This window comes from Anoplophora glabripennis, unplaced genomic scaffold (assembly GCF_000390285.2).
Source record: "Anoplophora glabripennis isolate ALB-LARVAE unplaced genomic scaffold, Agla_2.0 scaffold200, whole genome shotgun sequence".
Taxonomy (NCBI): Eukaryota; Metazoa; Arthropoda; class Insecta; order Coleoptera; family Cerambycidae; genus Anoplophora; species Anoplophora glabripennis.
The window spans coordinates 341,079-360,068 of record NW_019426072.1 but is presented as its reverse complement, the minus strand read 5'-3'; the positions used below and the strand labels follow the sequence as shown (position 1 = coordinate 360,068).

The 18,990-nt window shown below is 35.6% G+C and overlaps 4 protein-coding genes and 1 long non-coding RNA gene across 5 annotated transcripts; 4 read left to right on the top strand and 1 right to left on the bottom strand.

Annotated features, from left to right (window-relative positions):
• Positions 1–45: 45 nt before the first annotated feature.
• LOC108907700 (fatty acid synthase-like) lies at positions 46–561 on the top strand. Its single transcript, XM_018711490.1, has 2 exons — positions 46–232; positions 317–561. Exons 1-2 carry the CDS (start codon positions 49–51, stop codon positions 379–381), a joined length of 249 nt encoding a protein of 82 aa, XP_018567006.1. The 5' UTR covers positions 46–48; the 3' UTR covers positions 382–561.
• On the top strand, positions 387–2,820 carry LOC108907684. Its single transcript, XM_018711466.1, has 5 exons — positions 387–466; positions 535–588; positions 2,129–2,432; positions 2,485–2,744; positions 2,799–2,820. The coding sequence occupies exons 1-4, from the start codon at positions 387–389 to the stop codon at positions 2,548–2,550; spliced, it is 504 nt and encodes a 167-aa protein (XP_018566982.1). The 3' UTR covers positions 2,551–2,744; positions 2,799–2,820.
• On the top strand, positions 2,601–4,987 carry LOC108907683 (putative nuclease HARBI1). Its single transcript, XM_018711465.1, has 4 exons — positions 2,601–2,744; positions 2,799–2,821; positions 3,921–4,014; positions 4,070–4,987. The coding sequence occupies exons 1-4, from the start codon at positions 2,601–2,603 to the stop codon at positions 4,985–4,987; spliced, it is 1,179 nt and encodes a 392-aa protein (XP_018566981.1).
• A 6,794-nt stretch (positions 4,988–11,781) lies between these two features.
• Positions 11,782–12,560, top strand: LOC108907682. The gene is made up of 3 exons (XR_002763330.1): positions 11,782–12,051; positions 12,104–12,363; positions 12,434–12,560. It is a non-coding gene; the product is annotated as an uncharacterized LOC108907682 (long non-coding RNA).
• A 4,881-nt stretch (positions 12,561–17,441) lies between these two features.
• On the bottom strand, positions 17,442–18,204 carry LOC111693116. Its single transcript, XM_023457259.1, has 3 exons — positions 18,081–18,204; positions 17,866–17,998; positions 17,442–17,638 (listed from the first exon to the last, which is right to left on the bottom strand). Exons 1-3 carry the CDS (start codon positions 18,180–18,182, stop codon positions 17,442–17,444), a joined length of 432 nt encoding a protein of 143 aa, XP_023313027.1. The 5' UTR covers positions 18,183–18,204.
• Between the last annotated feature and the right edge of the window lie 786 nt (positions 18,205–18,990).

Below are 18,990 nucleotides of genomic sequence, written 5' to 3'. Positions count from 1 at the left end.
AAATTATTATTACACCTTAATTAATCTTAGGTCGGCATAATTGCCGAAATGATGGGAGATCGCGATGTGGAGATAGGCGGAACTTTACAGCAGTCGATTTCCAGCTGCCTTCAAGTTTTGGATACATTACTGACACAAAGGGAAGTCTCTGTAGTGTCCAGTATGGAGGTGGCAAACAAGCAGGAACCGATATCTACGGATAATATTGTGGATGCACTTACCAATATTTTAGGTAATAAATAAGGTCTTTAGCTTTTCGATTTTGTTAGTGGTAAAGTGTAGAGAATGTTTTATCAATTTAATAAACGTTCTCTAGGACTACGGGATGCCAAATACGTCAGCCTACACTCCACACTACCGAACTTGGCATGGATTCAATGACAACCATGGAAGCCAAAGTAACTTTAAAGAGAGATTTCGGAATATTTCTTTCTACAAAGGACTTGAGAGGAATGAATCTAGCGAGGTAATTTTCTACGGTGGTTCAATATTAATTACACAGGCCCACAAAAAGTTGTCTGCGCCATAAAGCAGACCATGGCATTTTTACATATTTTCGGTCACGGACTCTGAACTCTTGACTATCAAGTGAGTGCCCTTTGAATTTATTCTGAGTACCTAAAACAAATTAATAGTTGCCATTTTCTTTAATATGCTTTAAATTTAACTATTATTGAGTATTTTGTACTATGAAAAGGGACAAAGGGGCGCGGCGCTCCAGAGCCCCACCGTCCCAGGTGCCAATCAAACCATTGCGTTTAAACATAATTTTCACCAAAATAACCGGATTAACGGACACTTGTCCACCATTACACGCCATACATGATTTAATGGGGACGATGGAAGAGAAAGACACATGACAACCATTGAGTGGGGTGGGGCACTCAATAATGATGACATTTACTACGATTTAGCTACAAGTGCACCAAATACGAGTTTATCTGCAGAATTTATTTAACGGGTACATATATTTGAGTGAAAGTACTCGCTTTTAGTTCAAATATTATCATGAATGAATAAAATTAACAAAATGCTCAATATTGAGTGCGATTATACTCAATTTCACTCAATGGCATCACTCTGAATTTTTATTGCTTTCACTCACACCGACTTTTTTACAGTGTACGGTGAAAGTTACACTGAAAGAAATCCACCAAGTGAGGGGCTTTGCTAAGATATTTTAGCTACAGTAAGTAAAATTTTTGCTCTCACAGAAAAAAATTCATGCTGCCACAAGTAAATACGTTTTCCTGAAACGTATTTGCTACCACAACAAAGAAAAGTCTTGTGGCTATATGATAGTTCAGTTGAAATTTTATTTTAGTCGACTCTATCTGTCCCAAGTGAGTTGCTTTGCTCGGGTAAGTGAATGTACCTTTTTAGAATTGATCCAATTGGGGTTAGTCCAACGACCTCATTCTGAGGTCTTTGGGTTAGTCAGTCCTTATTTGTAGCAAATTAGGGCTCACCTACTGTAACTGAGGCCTCAATAATTTCCAGAATAAACCGGAATTCGGCTCAGTGCGCATGCGCGATTACGCGTGCCTTATACTGACCATGGTTTCGTCGAGTGTTGAGTCAGTTTTCAGTTGTCTAACAACCGACAGAAAGTTTCAATTAGGGTATTTGCGTAGGTATGCAATAATACTTATATGCATGCGTGATTACATGCACACAATGCAGGCTGGATACAAACTTTCATTTTATGCTTGTTTGAAAATATGTACAACATTTAAGTTGCATTGCATGGTGCACGAAAGAGTGAGGAGAGTCAACAACACCGAAAAATAGTAAATATGGAGTTCACTCGCTTAGGGTTAATGAGTCGACTCGCTTAGGATTAATGAGGACTCGCTTGGGGTTAATGGGTTCACTCGTTTGGAGTTAATGAGTTGAGTCGTTTGTGGTTAATGAGTTGACTTACTTGAGGTAGCAAAGAGATTATAGCAAAACTGTCTACTTATTGCAAGTGAGTTCCTTCCAGCAAAGCAGTTTTTCTTGTGGTAGGAAGGCAACTCACTTGGCACCTATTTAATGCATATATTTTGCTACGGTTAATGGATTTTTACTAACCGTAACGAACAAATTCTCTCAGTGTAATGTTAACTATTGAATTTCGTCTTTTTAGGTTGAAGAAGCTTCAAGAAGAGAAATTAGGATTTTGCCATAACAGCGCGAAGCGAGACTTTGAAATAGAATTGATTTTTAAATTGTCGGAGGAAGAACTAGATAGCGAAATATCAAGCGTTCGTGTAGTACCTGAGCTAGATGAAAATTCGGGGCCGGCTAAAATAGTCTTGTTTCCTGGTATTGAAGGATTTGCCAATGTATTTGGAAACCTTACGAACGTGCTAGACGGTGCCGTGGCCTTACAATATCCAGCAGATGGCCGAACTCTCACTGTCTCAAAGATCGTAGAATCTCTAGCGCCTGTAAGATATTATATCGATTAACACGAATTTATTGACGTGCTTTTTATTCTAGGTGGTAGCGAAGCTGTTGACAAAAGATGAACCTTCACGATTGTGGGTTATTCCTTCGGTGTGCTAATAGCAGCGGAAATAGTCAACATATTAGAAAGTAAAGGTTACACGGGAACTATGATATGTATAGACGGTGCGCCCCTTGTTTTGAAGACTTTAATAAAGAATTTGACTGAGGAATCTGACCATCTCCTGCAGATTACTTTAATTTGCCAATTATTATGCCGCTGTATACCACATGGTGAAGTTGCTAAACATAAGGTAAAACAGTAGAACAGTATTATAACTTCGTTATTATGGATCTTTTATTTTCAGATGAATATATGTAAATGCCAAAGGTAGGTAAATCTTGCAGTCGATTTGGTTAAAAAATACGCTCCGCTCAAGGCGAGCTATCTAGGAATGGCCGCCAACACCATTTACAAGCGGATGAAATGTATAGATAGTTATGTGCCTTCCTACAGGAATTGAAGGTCCAATATAAAGCTGTTCAAAGCAACTGCTTCCATTATACAAAATATCGCGGATGACTACGGACTATCAGAGTTCTTTGAGAAGCCCGTCGAGATTCGGTTGTTCGAGGGAAATCACGAGACGATTTTAGAAAACGAGAAACTAGTTGATGCTATAAATGCTTCCAGTTTGAGGACAAATTAACATGTAGAAATGTATTAATAGGAAATTGTTTTTTCTTGAAACAGCATCAAATGTTAGATCAAAATAAATTTATGTGTAATAAGGTGGTCACGACATTTTCTAATTTAAATAAGTACTGTAAAATTTAGTGAACATTAAAAGAATCTGTCGGAAAGTACATTACATGTGTTACATTTTACATATTTCACTTCGGTAATTATTTACTATAGTGCCACCCTCCAATTTTCACAAAATTTTGTCTACCCCTCTATTTTCGACGGTGCTGAGCACGAATCTGTAATTTTTTGTGCGGTCGAACCGTTTTCCAGAAAAAAAATTTTCAAAATTGTAACGTGGATATTTCAGATAACACTACGTAGAACTCTGTATATTTTATGTAGCTTTGAAAACATCTCTAATAAACAATCAACATTGTTCAAGAAACACATTTGAACTAAAAAAAAATTACCTATTTAATAAATCAAACTATAGTAACTTTGGTTAAATTCCATAATTCAACAACTTTCCAGCGGATGGATGGATGACGTCACCAAAAAATGGCATGGAGTTATGAAACACATTGGTGGATTGCAGTTCGATACATCAGAGAGTCTAACCTCAAAAATTGTTTTTTTTTTGTGCTGGTCGTAACTGGATTGAAAAATATAATTTATGAACGAAAAATGGAAACTATAGCCATAGTAGCAGGACTACGTCTGTTGAGAACTTTCCGCAGTAGCAGTACCAATGAAAGCTCTAGTGATGAAGAGATCATTATTATAAAAAAAAAGATAAAAGAAGGCGAGTGAAAATCACCACTTATCGACAAATAATAGATCTTTATGACGATCAAGATTTTCAAAATCATTTCAGAGTTAATAGGAAATGCATAGATGTAGGTACCATAAATTATAAAAATCATTGTAACTGCATGCAATCAAAATTTTTAGGTATTGGTTGATACAATACGGGCTGAACATATTACAATAGCTGGAAGGCCCACACAATACCCTATAAAAGATGCAATACTTTTGACAATATGGACATTAGCTAACCAGGAGAGTTTTAGGGGTATAGCAGATAGATTTGGAGTCAGTCGATCGCAAGCATGGAGGATTGTTTTATTAGTTGTTAAAAAATTGTATGATAATGCAGATAAATTCATCTCTTGGCTGCAAGGAGACAAAGCTCTTGCTACCATCGAAGAATTTAAAAACCTTAGGCAGGGGTATGTGTTCCCTAATGTAATTGGTTGCGTTGATGGATCACACATAAATATACCCGCTCCTTCCCATGATAATTCGTATTATAATAGAAAAGGTACTCATTCTATTTTGCTACAAGGCGTATGTAATGCCAAAAAAGAGTTTATTGATGTGTCTTGTGGTTGGCCAGGTTCTATGCATGATGCTCGCATGTGGCAAGAATCTCCATTGTATGAAAAACTCTCCAGTTTCAATTTCATTCCTGCAAACTCTCACTTACTGGGAGACTCAGCATACCCCATCAAAACCTTTATAATGGTACCCTTCAAAGATAATGGCCACCTTACTCAAAGGCAGCGTAATTATAATATGTGTTTAAGTAAAACTAGAGTTGTAATTGAACAAGCCTTTGGCATGTTGAAGGGTTGCTGGAGACGCTTAAAATTCCTCAACATGTATCGCTTACAAAATATGAAATATATGATAATTTGTGCTTGTATATTACACAACATTCGGTTGAAATATGTAAAACATAATATTAATATTGAAGACAATCCAGAGGTTGCAGAAAATGATGAAATTCAATTGGATGACCTTGGAGATGCTGAAGGACGAGCAAAAAGAAACTATTATGTACCAGTTAAATATGTAAATTGTTTTTAATAAAGAATAATCATTATTATAGTAATTTTTTATTAAAAATAAAAAATATAAACGAAATAAATCATTAACAAAAATATATCACTTCAGTTTTAGCTGTATATAATAGAACTAAAAAATCATTCTTTGGTTGCATACATGTAGCAAAGCTTGTGCTTCTGAATAAGTTCATAAAAAAATACATTATTTTTTATTTTAGCAAAAACTAATCGGATTCTGAAGATGACCTTCATCTCTTTTTCTTTAGTTTTTCTACTTGAAGCAATTGCCTTTGCCAAATTATTTACTGCCTCGATTTCTAATATCTTTAGCTGTCGCTCATCATCCCATTTTTTTTTATTTATTGCTATTTTTGCTTCCTCTCTCTTATGTTTCACAAACAGATATGTTCCTAATGACATATCTTCTTTTTCTTTTTTTTCTTGCTTCTATCTTTTCGTGCAGTCTGACCCGTCTCTTCTTTATCCACTGTGCCATCGGTTTCTGTACTTTCTGCTGCCTCGCTAGTAAGACTACTAAATGATTCATCATTTACAATAACTTTGTCTGCATCAAATAAAGATTTTGACAATATTTCCTTAGGGGTCATAACTGAAGCTTTGTGTCCCATAATTTCATCGAACATATCATAGAACTCCCATGTTATCGACGATTCCCCTGTACTATTATGCCTTTTTTGCTTGTTATATTTATGTTTGTAACAGGTTTCGGAATTTGACATTGCAGTTCTCACCACTGAAATTTGTATTTACTTCTGCATTAAGGCGTGCTGCTATAGTTTGCCACAAGTTACATTTTTTCTAAGATGGTTTATTAAAAACTCCTTCCATATCAAACCGCAATCTCAACATGGCTTTTATACTTTGATCAGTCCATTTGCTCTCCATTTGTTTCAAAATTTCACATTCCTTCTGTGGTTGTGTAACTTGATTAGTAGATACAGATTGGTCTCTCAACGTATTAATTAGGTCGAGGTACTTCTCAGAGTCTACAACAAAATGAAAATTAATGCAACATGGTACACACTAGTCACCCTTAGTTAATAAAACTTACTTGATGATATTATTTCTACTTGTGTAGGTGTTAATTCAGTTACATATACTTTTCCTTCATAGCTCAGCTCAACTTTAATTAAATCCATATTGCACAAAAATAAAAAAGTGATTGTAGTTGTATAGAATTTTGTAAACAACGGTACCTAACCTTATTCTCGATCCATCAAAAATAATCCATCCATCTCCACAGGCCGATGGAATTGCGATGGCCCCCCACTCTTTTTTCTTCCATCCACCTGAACTCCATCTGTAGTTTAGAAACAGCTTGATGTAGCATTGATGTACACTGATGGGCATCTTAAAGTCCCCACTAGTTGGGTCGCTCTCGTTCTCTCGCGCCCCACCACAAATAATTAGATATGTTTCGGACTGGGAGTGTTGTTTGGAAATGTACACCGTGGCACCAAAAACTGTTGTATTCAATAGGGTGAATAATAATTAATCCGATAACAGTTGCATTTGATATTTTAAAATATATTATTTTATTAATGATACGTATGTAACATTCCTAGTTAGTTAAATAAGAATATTGAAGATTTTTTTTTAATAAAATGTTAAAAACCATTTACTTTTTTAATCATTATTCGCAACATTCAATACCTGCANTAATGAGTCGACTCGCTTAGGATTAATGAGGACTCGCTTGGGGTTAATGAGTTCACTCGTTTGGGGTTAATGAGTTGAGTCGTTTGTGGTTAATGAGTTGACTTACTTGAGGTAGCAAAGAGATTATAGCAAAACTGTCTACTTACTGCAAGTGAGTTCCTTCCAGCAAAGCAGTTTTTCTTGTGGTAGGAAGGCAACTCACTTGGCGCCTATTTAATGCAGATATTTTGCTACGGTTAATGGATTTTTACTAACCGTAACAAAGAAATTCTCTCAGTGCAATCGTTAGTGGATGGATCCTTTATAATAAATAGATGTTTTGTGATCGAGTGTTGAGTCAGTTTTCAGTTGTCTAACAACCGACAGAAAGTTTTCAATTAGGGTATTTGCGTAGGTATGCAATAATACTTATATGCATGCGTGATTACATGCACACAATGCAGGCTGGATACAAACTCTTACTTCTCGAATGGGGATTTTCATTTTATGCTTGTTTGAAAATATGTACAACATTTAAGTTGCATTGCATGGTGCACGAAAGAGTGAGGAGAGCCAACAACACCGAAAAATAGTAAATACGGAGTTCACTCGCTTGGGGTTAATGAGTCGACTCGCTTAGGATTAATGAGGACTCGCTTGGGGTTAATGAGTTCACTCGTTTGGGGTTAATGAGTTGAGTCGTTTGTGGTTAATGAGTTGACTTACTTGAGGTAGCAAAGAGATTATAGCAAAACTGTCTACTTACTGCAAGTGAGTTCCTTCCAGCAAAGCAGTTTTTCTTGTGGTAGGAAGGCAACTCACTTGGCGCCTATTTAATGCAGATATTTTGCTACGGTTAATGGATTTTTACTAACCGTAACAAAGAAATTCTCTCAGTGCAATCGTTAGTGGATGGATCCTTTATAATAAATAGATGTTTTGTGATCGAGTGTTGAGTCAGTTTTCAGTTGTCTAACAACCGACAGAAAGTTTTCAATTAGGGTATTTGCGTAGGTATGCAATAATACTTATATGCATGCGTGATTACATGCACACAATGCAGGCTGGATACAAACTCTTACTTCTCGAATGGGGATTTTCATTTTATGCTTGTTTGAAAATATGTACAACATTTAAGTTGCATTGCATGGTGCACGAAAGAGTGAGGAGAGCCAACAACACCGAAAAATAGTAAATACGGAGTTCACTCGCTTGGGGTTAATGAGTCGACTCGCTTAGGATTAATGAGGACTCGCTTGGGGTTAATGAGTTCACTCGTTTGGGGTTAATGAGTTGAGTCGTTTGTGGTTAATGAGTTGACTTACTTGAGGTAGCAAAGAGATTATAGCAAAACTGTCTACTTACTGCAAGTGAGTTCCTTCCAGCAAAGCAGTTTTTCTTGTGGTAGGAAGGCAACTCACTTGGCGCCTATTTAATGCAGATATTTTGCTACGGTTAATGGATTTTTACTAACCGTAACAAAGAAATTCTCTCAGTGCAATCGTTAGTGGATGGATCCTTTATAATAAATAGATGTTTTGTGATCGAGTGTTGAGTCAGTTTTCAGTTGTCTAACAACCGACAGAAAGTTTTCAATTAGGGTATTTGCGTAGGTATGCAATAATACTTATATGCATGCGTGATTACATGCACACAATGCAGGCTGGATACAAACTCTTACTTCTCGAATGGGGATTTTCATTTTATGCTTGTTTGAAAATATGTACAACATTTAAGTTGCATTGCATGGTGCACGAAAGAGTGAGGAGAGCCAACAACACCGAAAAATAGTAAATACGGAGTTCACTCGCTTGGGGTTAATGAGTCGACTCGCTTAGGATTAATGAGGACTCGCTTGGGGTTAATGAGTTCACTCGTTTGGGGTTAATGAGTTGAGTCGTTTGTGGTTAATGAGTTGACTTACTTGAGGTAGCAAAGAGATTATAGCAAAACTGTCTACTTACTGCAAGTGAGTTCCTTCCAGCAAAGCAGTTTTTCTTGTGGTAGGAAGGCAACTCACTTGGCGCCTATTTAATGCAGATATTTTGCTACGGTTAATGGATTTTTACTAACCGTAACAAAGAAATTCTCTCAGTGCAATCGTTAGTGGATGGATCCTTTATAATAAATAGATGTTTTGTGATCGAGTGTTGAGTCAGTTTTCAGTTGTCTAACAACCGACAGAAAGTTTTCAATTAGGGTATTTGCGTAGGTATGCAATAATACTTATATGCATGCGTGATTACATGCACACAATGCAGGCTGGATACAAACTCTTACTTCTCGAATGGGGATTTTCATTTTATGCTTGTTTGAAAATATGTACAACATTTAAGTTGCATTGCATGGTGCACGAAAGAGTGAGGAGAGCCAACAACACCGAAAAATAGTAAATACGGAGTTCACTCGCTTGGGGTTAATGAGTCGACTCGCTTAGGATTAATGAGGACTCGCTTGGGGTTAATGAGTTCACTCGTTTGGGGTTAATGAGTTGAGTCGTTTGTGGTTAATGAGTTGACTTACTTGAGGTAGCAAAGAGATTATAGCAAAACTGTCTACTTACTGCAAGTGAGTTCCTTCCAGCAAAGCAGTTTTTCTTGTGGTAGGAAGGCAACTCACTTGGCGCCTATTTAATGCAGATATTTTGCTACGGTTAATGGATTTTTACTAACCGTAACAAAGAAATTCTCTCAGTGCAATCGTTAGTGGATGGATCCTTTATAATAAATAGATGTTTTGTGATCGAGTGTTGAGTCAGTTTTCAGTTGTCTAACAACCGACAGAAAGTTTTCAATTAGGGTATTTGCGTAGGTATGCAATAATACTTATATGCATGCGTGATTACATGCACACAATGCAGGCTGGATACAAACTCTTACTTCTCGAATGGGGATTTTCATTTTATGCTTGTTTGAAAATATGTACAACATTTAAGTTGCATTGCATGGTGCACGAAAGAGTGAGGAGAGCCAACAACACCGAAAAATAGTAAATACGGAGTTCACTCGCTTGGGGTTAATGAGTCGACTCGCTTAGGATTAATGAGGACTCGCTTGGGGTTAATGAGTTCACTCGTTTGGGGTTAATGAGTTGAGTCGTTTGTGGTTAATGAGTTGACTTACTTGAGGTAGCAAAGAGATTATAGCAAAACTGTCTACTTACTGCAAGTGAGTTCCTTCCAGCAAAGCAGTTTTTCTTGTGGTAGGAAGGCAACTCACTTGGCGCCTATTTAATGCAGATATTTTGCTACGGTTAATGGATTTTTACTAACCGTAACAAAGAAATTCTCTCAGTGCAATCGTTAGTGGATGGATCCTTTATAATAAATAGATGTTTTGTGATCGAGTGTTGAGTCAGTTTTCAGTTGTCTAACAACCGACAGAAAGTTTTCAATTAGGGTATTTGCGTAGGTATGCAATAATACTTATATGCATGCGTGATTACATGCACACAATGCAGGCTGGATACAAACTCTTACTTCTCGAATGGGGATTTTCATTTTATGCTTGTTTGAAAATATGTACAACATTTAAGTTGCATTGCATGGTGCACGAAAGAGTGAGGAGAGCCAACAACACCGAAAAATAGTAAATACGGAGTTCACTCGCTTGGGGTTAATGAGTCGACTCGCTTAGGATTAATGAGGACTCGCTTGGGGTTAATGAGTTCACTCGTTTGGGGTTAATGAGTTGAGTCGTTTGTGGTTAATGAGTTGACTTACTTGAGGTAGCAAAGAGATTATAGCAAAACTGTCTACTTACTGCAAGTGAGTTCCTTCCAGCAAAGCAGTTTTTCTTGTGGTAGGAAGGCAACTCACTTGGCGCCTATTTAATGCAGATATTTTGCTACGGTTAATGGATTTTTACTAACCGTAACAAAGAAATTCTCTCAGTGCAATCGTTAGTGGATGGATCCTTTATAATAAATAGATGTTTTGTGATCGAGTGTTGAGTCAGTTTTCAGTTGTCTAACAACCGACAGAAAGTTTTCAATTAGGGTATTTGCGTAGGTATGCAATAATACTTATATGCATGCGTGATTACATGCACACAATGCAGGCTGGATACAAACTCTTACTTCTCGAATGGGGATTTTCATTTTATGCTTGTTTGAAAATATGTACAACATTTAAGTTGCATTGCATGGTGCACGAAAGAGTGAGGAGAGCCAACAACACCGAAAAATAGTAAATACGGAGTTCACTCGCTTGGGGTTAATGAGTCGACTCGCTTAGGATTAATGAGGACTCGCTTGGGGTTAATGAGTTCACTCGTTTGGGGTTAATGAGTTGAGTCGTTTGTGGTTAATGAGTTGACTTACTTGAGGTAGCAAAGAGATTATAGCAAAACTGTCTACTTACTGCAAGTGAGTTCCTTCCAGCAAAGCAGTTTTTCTTGTGGTAGGAAGGCAACTCACTTGGCGCCTATTTAATGCAGATATTTTGCTACGGTTAATGGATTTTTACTAACCGTAACAAAGAAATTCTCTCAGTGCAATCGTTAGTGGATGGATCCTTTATAATAAATAGATGTTTTGTGATCGAGTGTTGAGTCAGTTTTCAGTTGTCTAACAACCGACAGAAAGTTTTCAATTAGGGTATTTGCGTAGGTATGCAATAATACTTATATGCATGCGTGATTACATGCACACAATGCAGGCTGGATACAAACTCTTACTTCTCGAATGGGGATTTTCATTTTATGCTTGTTTGAAAATATGTACAACATTTAAGTTGCATTGCATGGTGCACGAAAGAGTGAGGAGAGCCAACAACACCGAAAAATAGTAAATACGGAGTTCACTCGCTTGGGGTTAATGAGTCGACTCGCTTAGGATTAATGAGGACTCGCTTGGGGTTAATGAGTTCACTCGTTTGGGGTTAATGAGTTGAGTCGTTTGTGGTTAATGAGTTGACTTACTTGAGGTAGCAAAGAGATTATAGCAAAACTGTCTACTTACTGCAAGTGAGTTCCTTCCAGCAAAGCAGTTTTTCTTGTGGTAGGAAGGCAACTCACTTGGCACCTATTTAATGCATATATTTTGCTACGGTTAATGGATTTTTACTAACCGTAACGAACAAATTCTCTCAGTGTAATGTTAACTATTGAATTTCGTCTTTTTAGGTTGAAGAAGCTTCAAGAAGAGAAATTAGGATTTTGCCATAACAGCGCGAAGCGAGACTTTGAAATAGAATTGATTTTTAAATTGTCGGAGGAAGAACTAGATAGCGAAATATCAAGCGTTCGTGTAGTACCTGAGCTAGATGAAAATTCGGGGCCGGCTAAAATAGTCTTGTTTCCTGGTATTGAAGGATTTGCCAATGTATTTGGAAACCTTACGAACGTGCTAGACGGTGCCGTGGCCTTACAATATCCAGCAGATGGCCGAACTCTCACTGTCTCAAAGATCGTAGAATCTCTAGCGCCTGTAAGATATTATATCGATTAACACGAATTTATTGATGTGCTTTTTATTCTAGGTGGTAGCGAAGCTGTTGACAAAAGATGAACCTTCACGATTGTGGGTTATTCCTTCGGTGTGCTAATAGCAGCGGAAATAGTCAACATATTAGAAAGTAAAGGTTACACGGGAACTATGATATGTATAGACGGTGCGCCCCTTGTTTTGAAGACTTTAATAAAGAATTTGACTGAGGAATCTGACCATCTCCTGCAGATTACTTTAATTTTCCAATTATTATGCCGCTGTATACCGCATGGTGAAGTTGCTAAACATAAGGTAAAACTTTTTATATTCGTGAAAGTAGAACAGTATTATAACTTCGTTATTATGGATCTTTTATTTTCAGATGAATATATGTAAATGCTAAAGGTGGGAAGACAAGGTAAATCTTGCAGTCGATTTGGTTAAAAAATACGCTCCGATCAAGGCGAGCTAACTAGGAATGGCTGCCAACACCATCTACAAGCGGATGAAATGTATAGATAGTTATGTGCCTTCCTACAGGAATTTAAGGTCCAATATAAACCTGTTCAAAGCAACTGCTTCCATTATACAAAATATCGCGGATGACTACGGACTGTCAGAGTTCTTTGAGAAGCCCGTCGAGATTCGGTTGTTCGAGGGAAATCACGAGACGATTTTAGAAAACGAGAAACTAGCTGATGCTATAAATGCTTCCAGTTTGAGGACAAATTAACATGTAGAAATGTATTAGTAGGAAATTGTTTTTTCTTGAAACAGCATCAAATGTTAGATCAAAATAAATTTATGAACAGTGTTAATTGTTCATAACAGATGTTCTGAAAGCTACATAAAATATGCAGAGTTCTACGTAGTGTTATCTGAAATAGCCAGGTTAAAATTTTGAAAAATTTTTTTCTCGAAAGCTAGGTTCGACCGCACAAAAATAACTTCTGATTCGTGTTCAGCAGCATCGAAAATAAAGGGGTAGACAATATTTTGTGAAGATTTGGGAAGGTGCCACTATACTAAATAATTACCTTCACTTCTTGTAGATACAATAAACTAAAAGAACGAGTATTATTTTTAAAAATCACTGTCGGTATTCATTTACAATTTTAAAATACATATAAACCGGAGCATCATTGTTTTGGGACTTGGTAGTCGCATAATTCAACAATACCTCAACTGAGGTGGTTATTCCTTACCGAAATATCCGGCGTCTTATTTGTGAAGTCCCGAAATCAGACCACAGCGAGAAGGTAGTTCTTGTTGGTGATAACTCCACTGCCACCATCTGGTGTTGGGGCCCACCATGTCCACCTTGTTGAATAGATTCTCCCTCAATTCGCAGATGTTGGTGGAACTCGGAAAAACACCGGCCATACCTATCGGTGAAAGTCAAGACAAACATCGTTTTTCGTTTAGTTTAAAACATTTAGAAATTAAACAGGATGCGATGTCCAGAACACGGTAGGTAGTCTCTCGGAGCTGCGTATATCTTGCAAAAATAATCTGTTAGCTTTTCAAGTTGAGAGTTGAAAATCGATTTTTCTCTATAACTTTTCTTGGTTATCATTATACAGGGTGTCGGCAAATTTCAAGGAACGGAGTTGTAAATTTTCATAATTTGCATGTGTGGAGTGATGAGAATCCTAAAGAAGCACGACAATAATGACATTACCTGATAGCCATGCACAGCAATCAACATCCTGTTTTCATTGCTTACTGAACTCAAAGTTTTAAATTTATGACACTGCTGCGCAAACCGAAAAGTACAGACCTGCAAATAATGCCATTTTTCTCAAGATTAACTTTCTATAGGCGATTTTCTCGAGACAATATTTTTTTTAAATAAAACGACCATTTCAATGTTGCTGCCCGTTTAAAAAGAAAATACGACCACTGTAAAAGTTTTGATCGAAAAAAGGAGAGGTAACTGGAGAAAACTATCACCCAGTATATGAAATAATACGCCATAATAGTCTAAATAAATGTGCCAAATTTTAACGCGATCGGTAAAAGGGTTATGAATGAAGTTATTAATTAAATTAGTTTTATTTTTGACAACTTTGAAGGCCTGTAACTCAAACACCAAAAAGTTTTTATTCAACTTTTTTTCGTAGATCGTATTTATTTATCGTGGTGAATATGCAGTCAAACGTTGTCGGTGAAATTTACGGACACCCTGTATTTGAACAACCATGTTATTTGAAGATATGTACATATGACTAATGTCAATAACGACATCACCTAAAACTTTGTTTCATATTTATCAAAATTCAAATCGCTCATTGTTTTCAATATAGCGTTATCTAATAAATTGTCAATATATTTAACATGATGTAATGTAATTGTGAATTCGTAATTTTTATAAATATTTATAGGTTCGCAAAAAAGTTTTGTTATTTTGTGCCCCTTGTTGCCTTTTTGAATATTTTTATACGAATACAGGGTGACAAACAATTTTATATAAAAAAAATAGGACCTTTCTTATGCCGCTTTTCCTTTAAGTCTCTTTTTTTCAAAAACAGGGTTTCGAAAATACATTAAAAATATATTTTTATTAAGACATCCAGTGAAAATTTTGCACAGGCTTTTACCTTTTCCCTGTGCATTTTTAGACGAAAATTTTCTTTATTTCTATTTCCCACTTTTCCAAAATTTTTATTTAGGGTCACATTTTAAACAGAGATTGTATAAGTCGAGATTGTAGTACTATCGGGATGAAAAGTTAGGAATACACTAATCCCAATATAGAATGTTGATTTTATAAACATCCTTATATGAAAAATTACAATTACTCGAAATTATTACGGAGATTATCTCGATCGGACATAAAAATTTTTGATTATCTAGTTTCCAGATTAAGAACCGAAAAATATTTTGATTTTTGAATACCTTTACAATAAAAATAAAAATACAAGAGTAAAAACACCTCCAATAAACTACTACTACTTATTTTCAAAATATAGACTGAAAGTTTAACACTCTTAAATTCATGGGAAAATTTTAATATATACTTCAGGCAAGCAAATTCTTCTTTTAAAAAATTTTGGAACTCAGCTTAAGTTTAAAGTAACAAATCCCTACCTGAAATGACAATTTCGTCTCCTGGCAAAGGCCTGGATAACAGCTTTCCTCCTTCGTGATAATATTTGTTCCTTTCATCCGCAGTGATGCCAGTGATCAAGTCTACAGCTTCATCCATCTTGCTGGTACATACAGTATCAAAAAATTATGTAAATATACCTGGAATGTATTTTTATTGCACAAAACACAAAAGAAATATTTCTTTCCTGGAATTAATTTATGCAGTAGATTTATATATGCTTTTGTTTTCTAAAAAAAAATAAAGTGACATTTAAATTTGCAGTTATACACGGTGTTCGAGAAAATATAAATAGTAAAACTATCTTGTCTTTTTTTTGTCGGAATGCTATAATGGAATCGCCGATTGAATTCAGATTTCGTCCTTTCTAGAACAGTAGAGAAAATACACATTTCCCATGAGTAAGGGGACAATATCAATAATTTTTATTAAAAATGTTTTGAATTACTTTTTAAAATATATATAATTTACTTATTTTAGTACTTTTAATACTGATTTCAAAATGGGTTTTGGTAATATGTTATGCGCTTTCACTGTTAAACCTTCTTGCCTCATTTAAAATGGAGATAATTGCTCAATAAATGGATTCATACTGTAAGAATATAAGGCTTTATCAGAAGTGCCACAAGGTTCTAACCTTGGACGCCTGTTGTTTGTAAGTTTTATAAACGACCTTCCGGATATCATAAGTCACTCAAAATGTGTATCTACGCAGTGACCTAAGTAGTTTCATGACATTAAAACAATCAAAATGTGGTACTTTGCGTACGTCAGTTCAAAATTAGTATACGGCATTAATATCTGGTGTCCAGACGAAATTTGCTACAATACATAATATGGAAAATGTTCAAAATATATTTTTGCCGTATTTGTACTACAAAAATAAATGTACGAGCAATATCATTATTTATAGAATAATAACAGCTTAAGAAAATAATTTGGTATCCGAGAACTTTTATTTAATTATGTTTCTACAAAATTACGTTACTAGAAAAGGCCTGAAGCAGAGTATTTATCTATGTTTCATTTCTCGTAATGAGAAGTGCATGTGTACTGAATATAGTCAGTTAAATTATTGCTAAAATGATAGAGCTTAATCCATTTTTGCATATTTCTTGCTAGGTAATCAATTAATAAAAAAATCATCTCTTTGGGTCATATGATAGGATACTCCAATGATGTCATGTTGACCGGTGATATTTCTCTCGTTCATTTATCAAATATATGTCACGAATTATCATGTATGATGAGTAAAAGATGTGGCATGTGTTTTATAGGTTATATCCACAGTTAAATCGTGTCTTGCTCTTTTCACCCACGGCATATTGACGATAACTTAACTAAGTTCGAAGCCGGTTTATTTCTGGTGGCTTTGTTGACGAATCGTTTTAGCTATTTACTAGATATTGAGGGTATAATTCCATGCCAGTCGAGGCATATGGCTCGTGGAATAGTTGTTTCCCACAATACAATTGGTTAGGTTAAATATTTTAAAAGATATTTAAGAAAATCCCTCAAGTATATGTTCTTATCGTATTATAGCTATTCAAAATGGCCCATGTACTGCAGAATTAATGGATGTTGTTTTAATTTACCGCGAAGCAAGGCACAATGCAGCAGCAGCTTCTCGCTTGTATGCAGGACGTTTTCACGATGGATTTGTTCCAAATGTTGACGTCTTTACCGCGTCGGTCCACTGAGGACATGAAAGGAGAAATTTGCCATCGAATTGTGGAAGAGATGGATGATCGCTGGCATCTACGTAGTATTATAGCAGGAGAAGAATATCATTTCTTTTTTACACCATAATATTTATATGGATTTATAGTACATCCCATAGTTATATATATTTTTAGATAAGTTGTGATGCTTCCTTCTTTAATTACCTACATTGTATGTCAAATTCAAGGAAAACAATATTTTCACTTATTTTATGAGTTCTAGACTCAACACCGTGCAGTTCATTTAATATTTTTGAGAAAAATCGATCAACCTATATTTTATATCCTTGGCCTTTTATGTAAATATTTGACACTGACAGTTATTGTAGATTCTAAATTTTAATAAATTAATAAACATACAAATCTAAAATTATCATCCGGGGTATTGTATTTAAATGCAATTAAATTTATACACACGTATTTTCATTTTTATTGCAATAAAAGATTTTTTCAATGTATGTGTAATTATATTGCAATTTTCAATTGGATAAGAAAGAAAAACATAATCTTAATATTAATTTTTAAAAAGCAATGCCTTCTGTGAGAAATTTTATTCTTTTCTACCTTATGCATCTCTGCATAAGTAAGTAACATCGTATCAGCAGGGTGGAAGCAGGATTCCAACCAAAGTCTCTGTACCCTCTAGAATTTACATACTGCCCATCCGTCTCATGGTAAGCAAACGTACAAACTGCTTGAGCTGATTTATCGACAAATGCTGTCGACAGTTTAATTAAACCTTCTAGTTCCAATATCTCTAAAAACCACTTTATGTAACGTTTTTGAGGGAATTAAAGCATAAAGTCGCATCTTCTATAACTACAGGTCCCTGTACATATTTGTGCGCTTCCTTAGCTTTTAGCCTCTCTTTTAATATTAGTATTTCGTCTATTTCATCTTGTAATCCAGGTAGATCCAGTTATTTGATTTTAAGTTGTCTTGGGAAGTCTGCGCTTAAGATTTATATGACTTATAATTTCTTACGATTGCCCTTTAGAAATGTGATCGGTTNGGCGATCATGCCTAGATAGTCCGCCTTGAGTGGAGCGTGTTTTTTAACCGATTCGATTGCAAGATTTACCCTTTCTTCCCACGTTTGGCATTTAAATATATTCACCTGAAATTAAAATATGTATGCCATTATGTAAAACAACAAAGTTATAAAACTGTTCTATTTCTACGAATATAAAAAGGTTTACCTTATTTTTAGCAAGTTCACCAAGTGGTATACAGCAGGACAACAATTGGTATATCAAACTGTTCTGAACGAACAGTTCAGATTCCTCATTTAAATTCTTCATTATAGTCTTCGAAAATAGCGGAGCGCCGTATTATATATTTTTTGTGATTACCATGCTTGCAACTGAGATCATTCATTGTTCATGTTTTTTATTTAAAAATCATACATGATACAAACTCTTACTGCGCTTGCCTTCAAAGTGAGATATTTGAAAATGCCAATTTTTTTATACAAACATTTTATTCTTTCTTTATTTTATAGGTATAAACTAATTCAAATAAATTCAGAAACTCTGCTTCTAAAAATCTTATAAAATGATACAATGTTTTTCGATAACAAAAGTCTAAAAGCCTTTTGCATAATCCTACAATGTCATAGGTTGTTCGTTTTGTCATAATACATATCCCGAGAGGATTTAAAAAAATCACTCATGTTTCCAATCCGGACCGTGAAGCTGTTGCTCTAAAAAATCCCTCAAACAGTTCCAAACCATTTCTTCCGCAGCAGTCAATACCGCCAGAGAACGATGCTGCCAACAGAGATACCGAGGGCATAACGCTGTGGGAACTACCAAAATTCACCAACCTTTCTAAAGTTTCCGCCGTCGCACAGTGGGGCAGAATCCCAAAAAGCTGGCCAAGTCAGAATCTTTAGAAATCGATCTGAAATTTGTTACACGGAGGTTTTTGGGGTCGCTGATAACGAATTTGGAGTCAGAATTACAAAATTCAATGTGGAGGATTTAATATAGTCATATTAGAAGTAGAAATGTTTTGTAAATAGGGATTTTCCGAGTCGTTGATTAAGAATTAAAAAGATTATGAAATACAAAATGGCTATAATATGGTAAACATAAGAAATAAAGCAAA

What these genes read in the sequence shown, in the direction of transcription:
- LOC108907700 (XM_018711490.1), top strand. Translation starts at nt 49, where the DNA reads ATGATGGGAGATCGCGATGTGGAGATAGGCGGAACTTTACAGCAGTCG. An exon ending in TGCACTTACCAATATTTTAG is followed by an intron (nt 233 to 316) that starts GTAATAAATAAG and finishes AACGTTCTCTAG; the next exon opens with GACTACGGGATGCCAAATAC.
- LOC108907684 (XM_018711466.1), top strand. Translation starts at nt 387, where the DNA reads ATGGAAGCCAAAGTAACTTTAAAGAGAGATTTCGGAATATTTCTTTCT. An exon ending in TCTGAACTCTTGACTATCAA is followed by an intron (nt 589 to 2,128) that starts GTGAGTGCCCTT and finishes TCGTCTTTTTAG; the next exon opens with GTTGAAGAAGCTTCAAGAAG. An exon ending in TCGTAGAATCTCTAGCGCCT is followed by an intron (nt 2,433 to 2,484) that starts GTAAGATATTAT and finishes TTTTTATTCTAG; the next exon opens with GTGGTAGCGAAGCTGTTGAC.
- LOC108907683 (XM_018711465.1), top strand. Translation starts at nt 2,601, where the DNA reads ATGATATGTATAGACGGTGCGCCCCTTGTTTTGAAGACTTTAATAAAG. An exon ending in GTGAAGTTGCTAAACATAAG is followed by an intron (nt 2,745 to 2,798) that starts GTAAAACAGTAG and finishes TTTTATTTTCAG; the next exon opens with ATGAATATATGTAAATGCCA. An exon ending in AATATATGTAAATGCCAAAG is followed by an intron (nt 2,822 to 3,920) that starts GTAGGTAAATCT and finishes AGATAAAAGAAG; the next exon opens with GCGAGTGAAAATCACCACTT.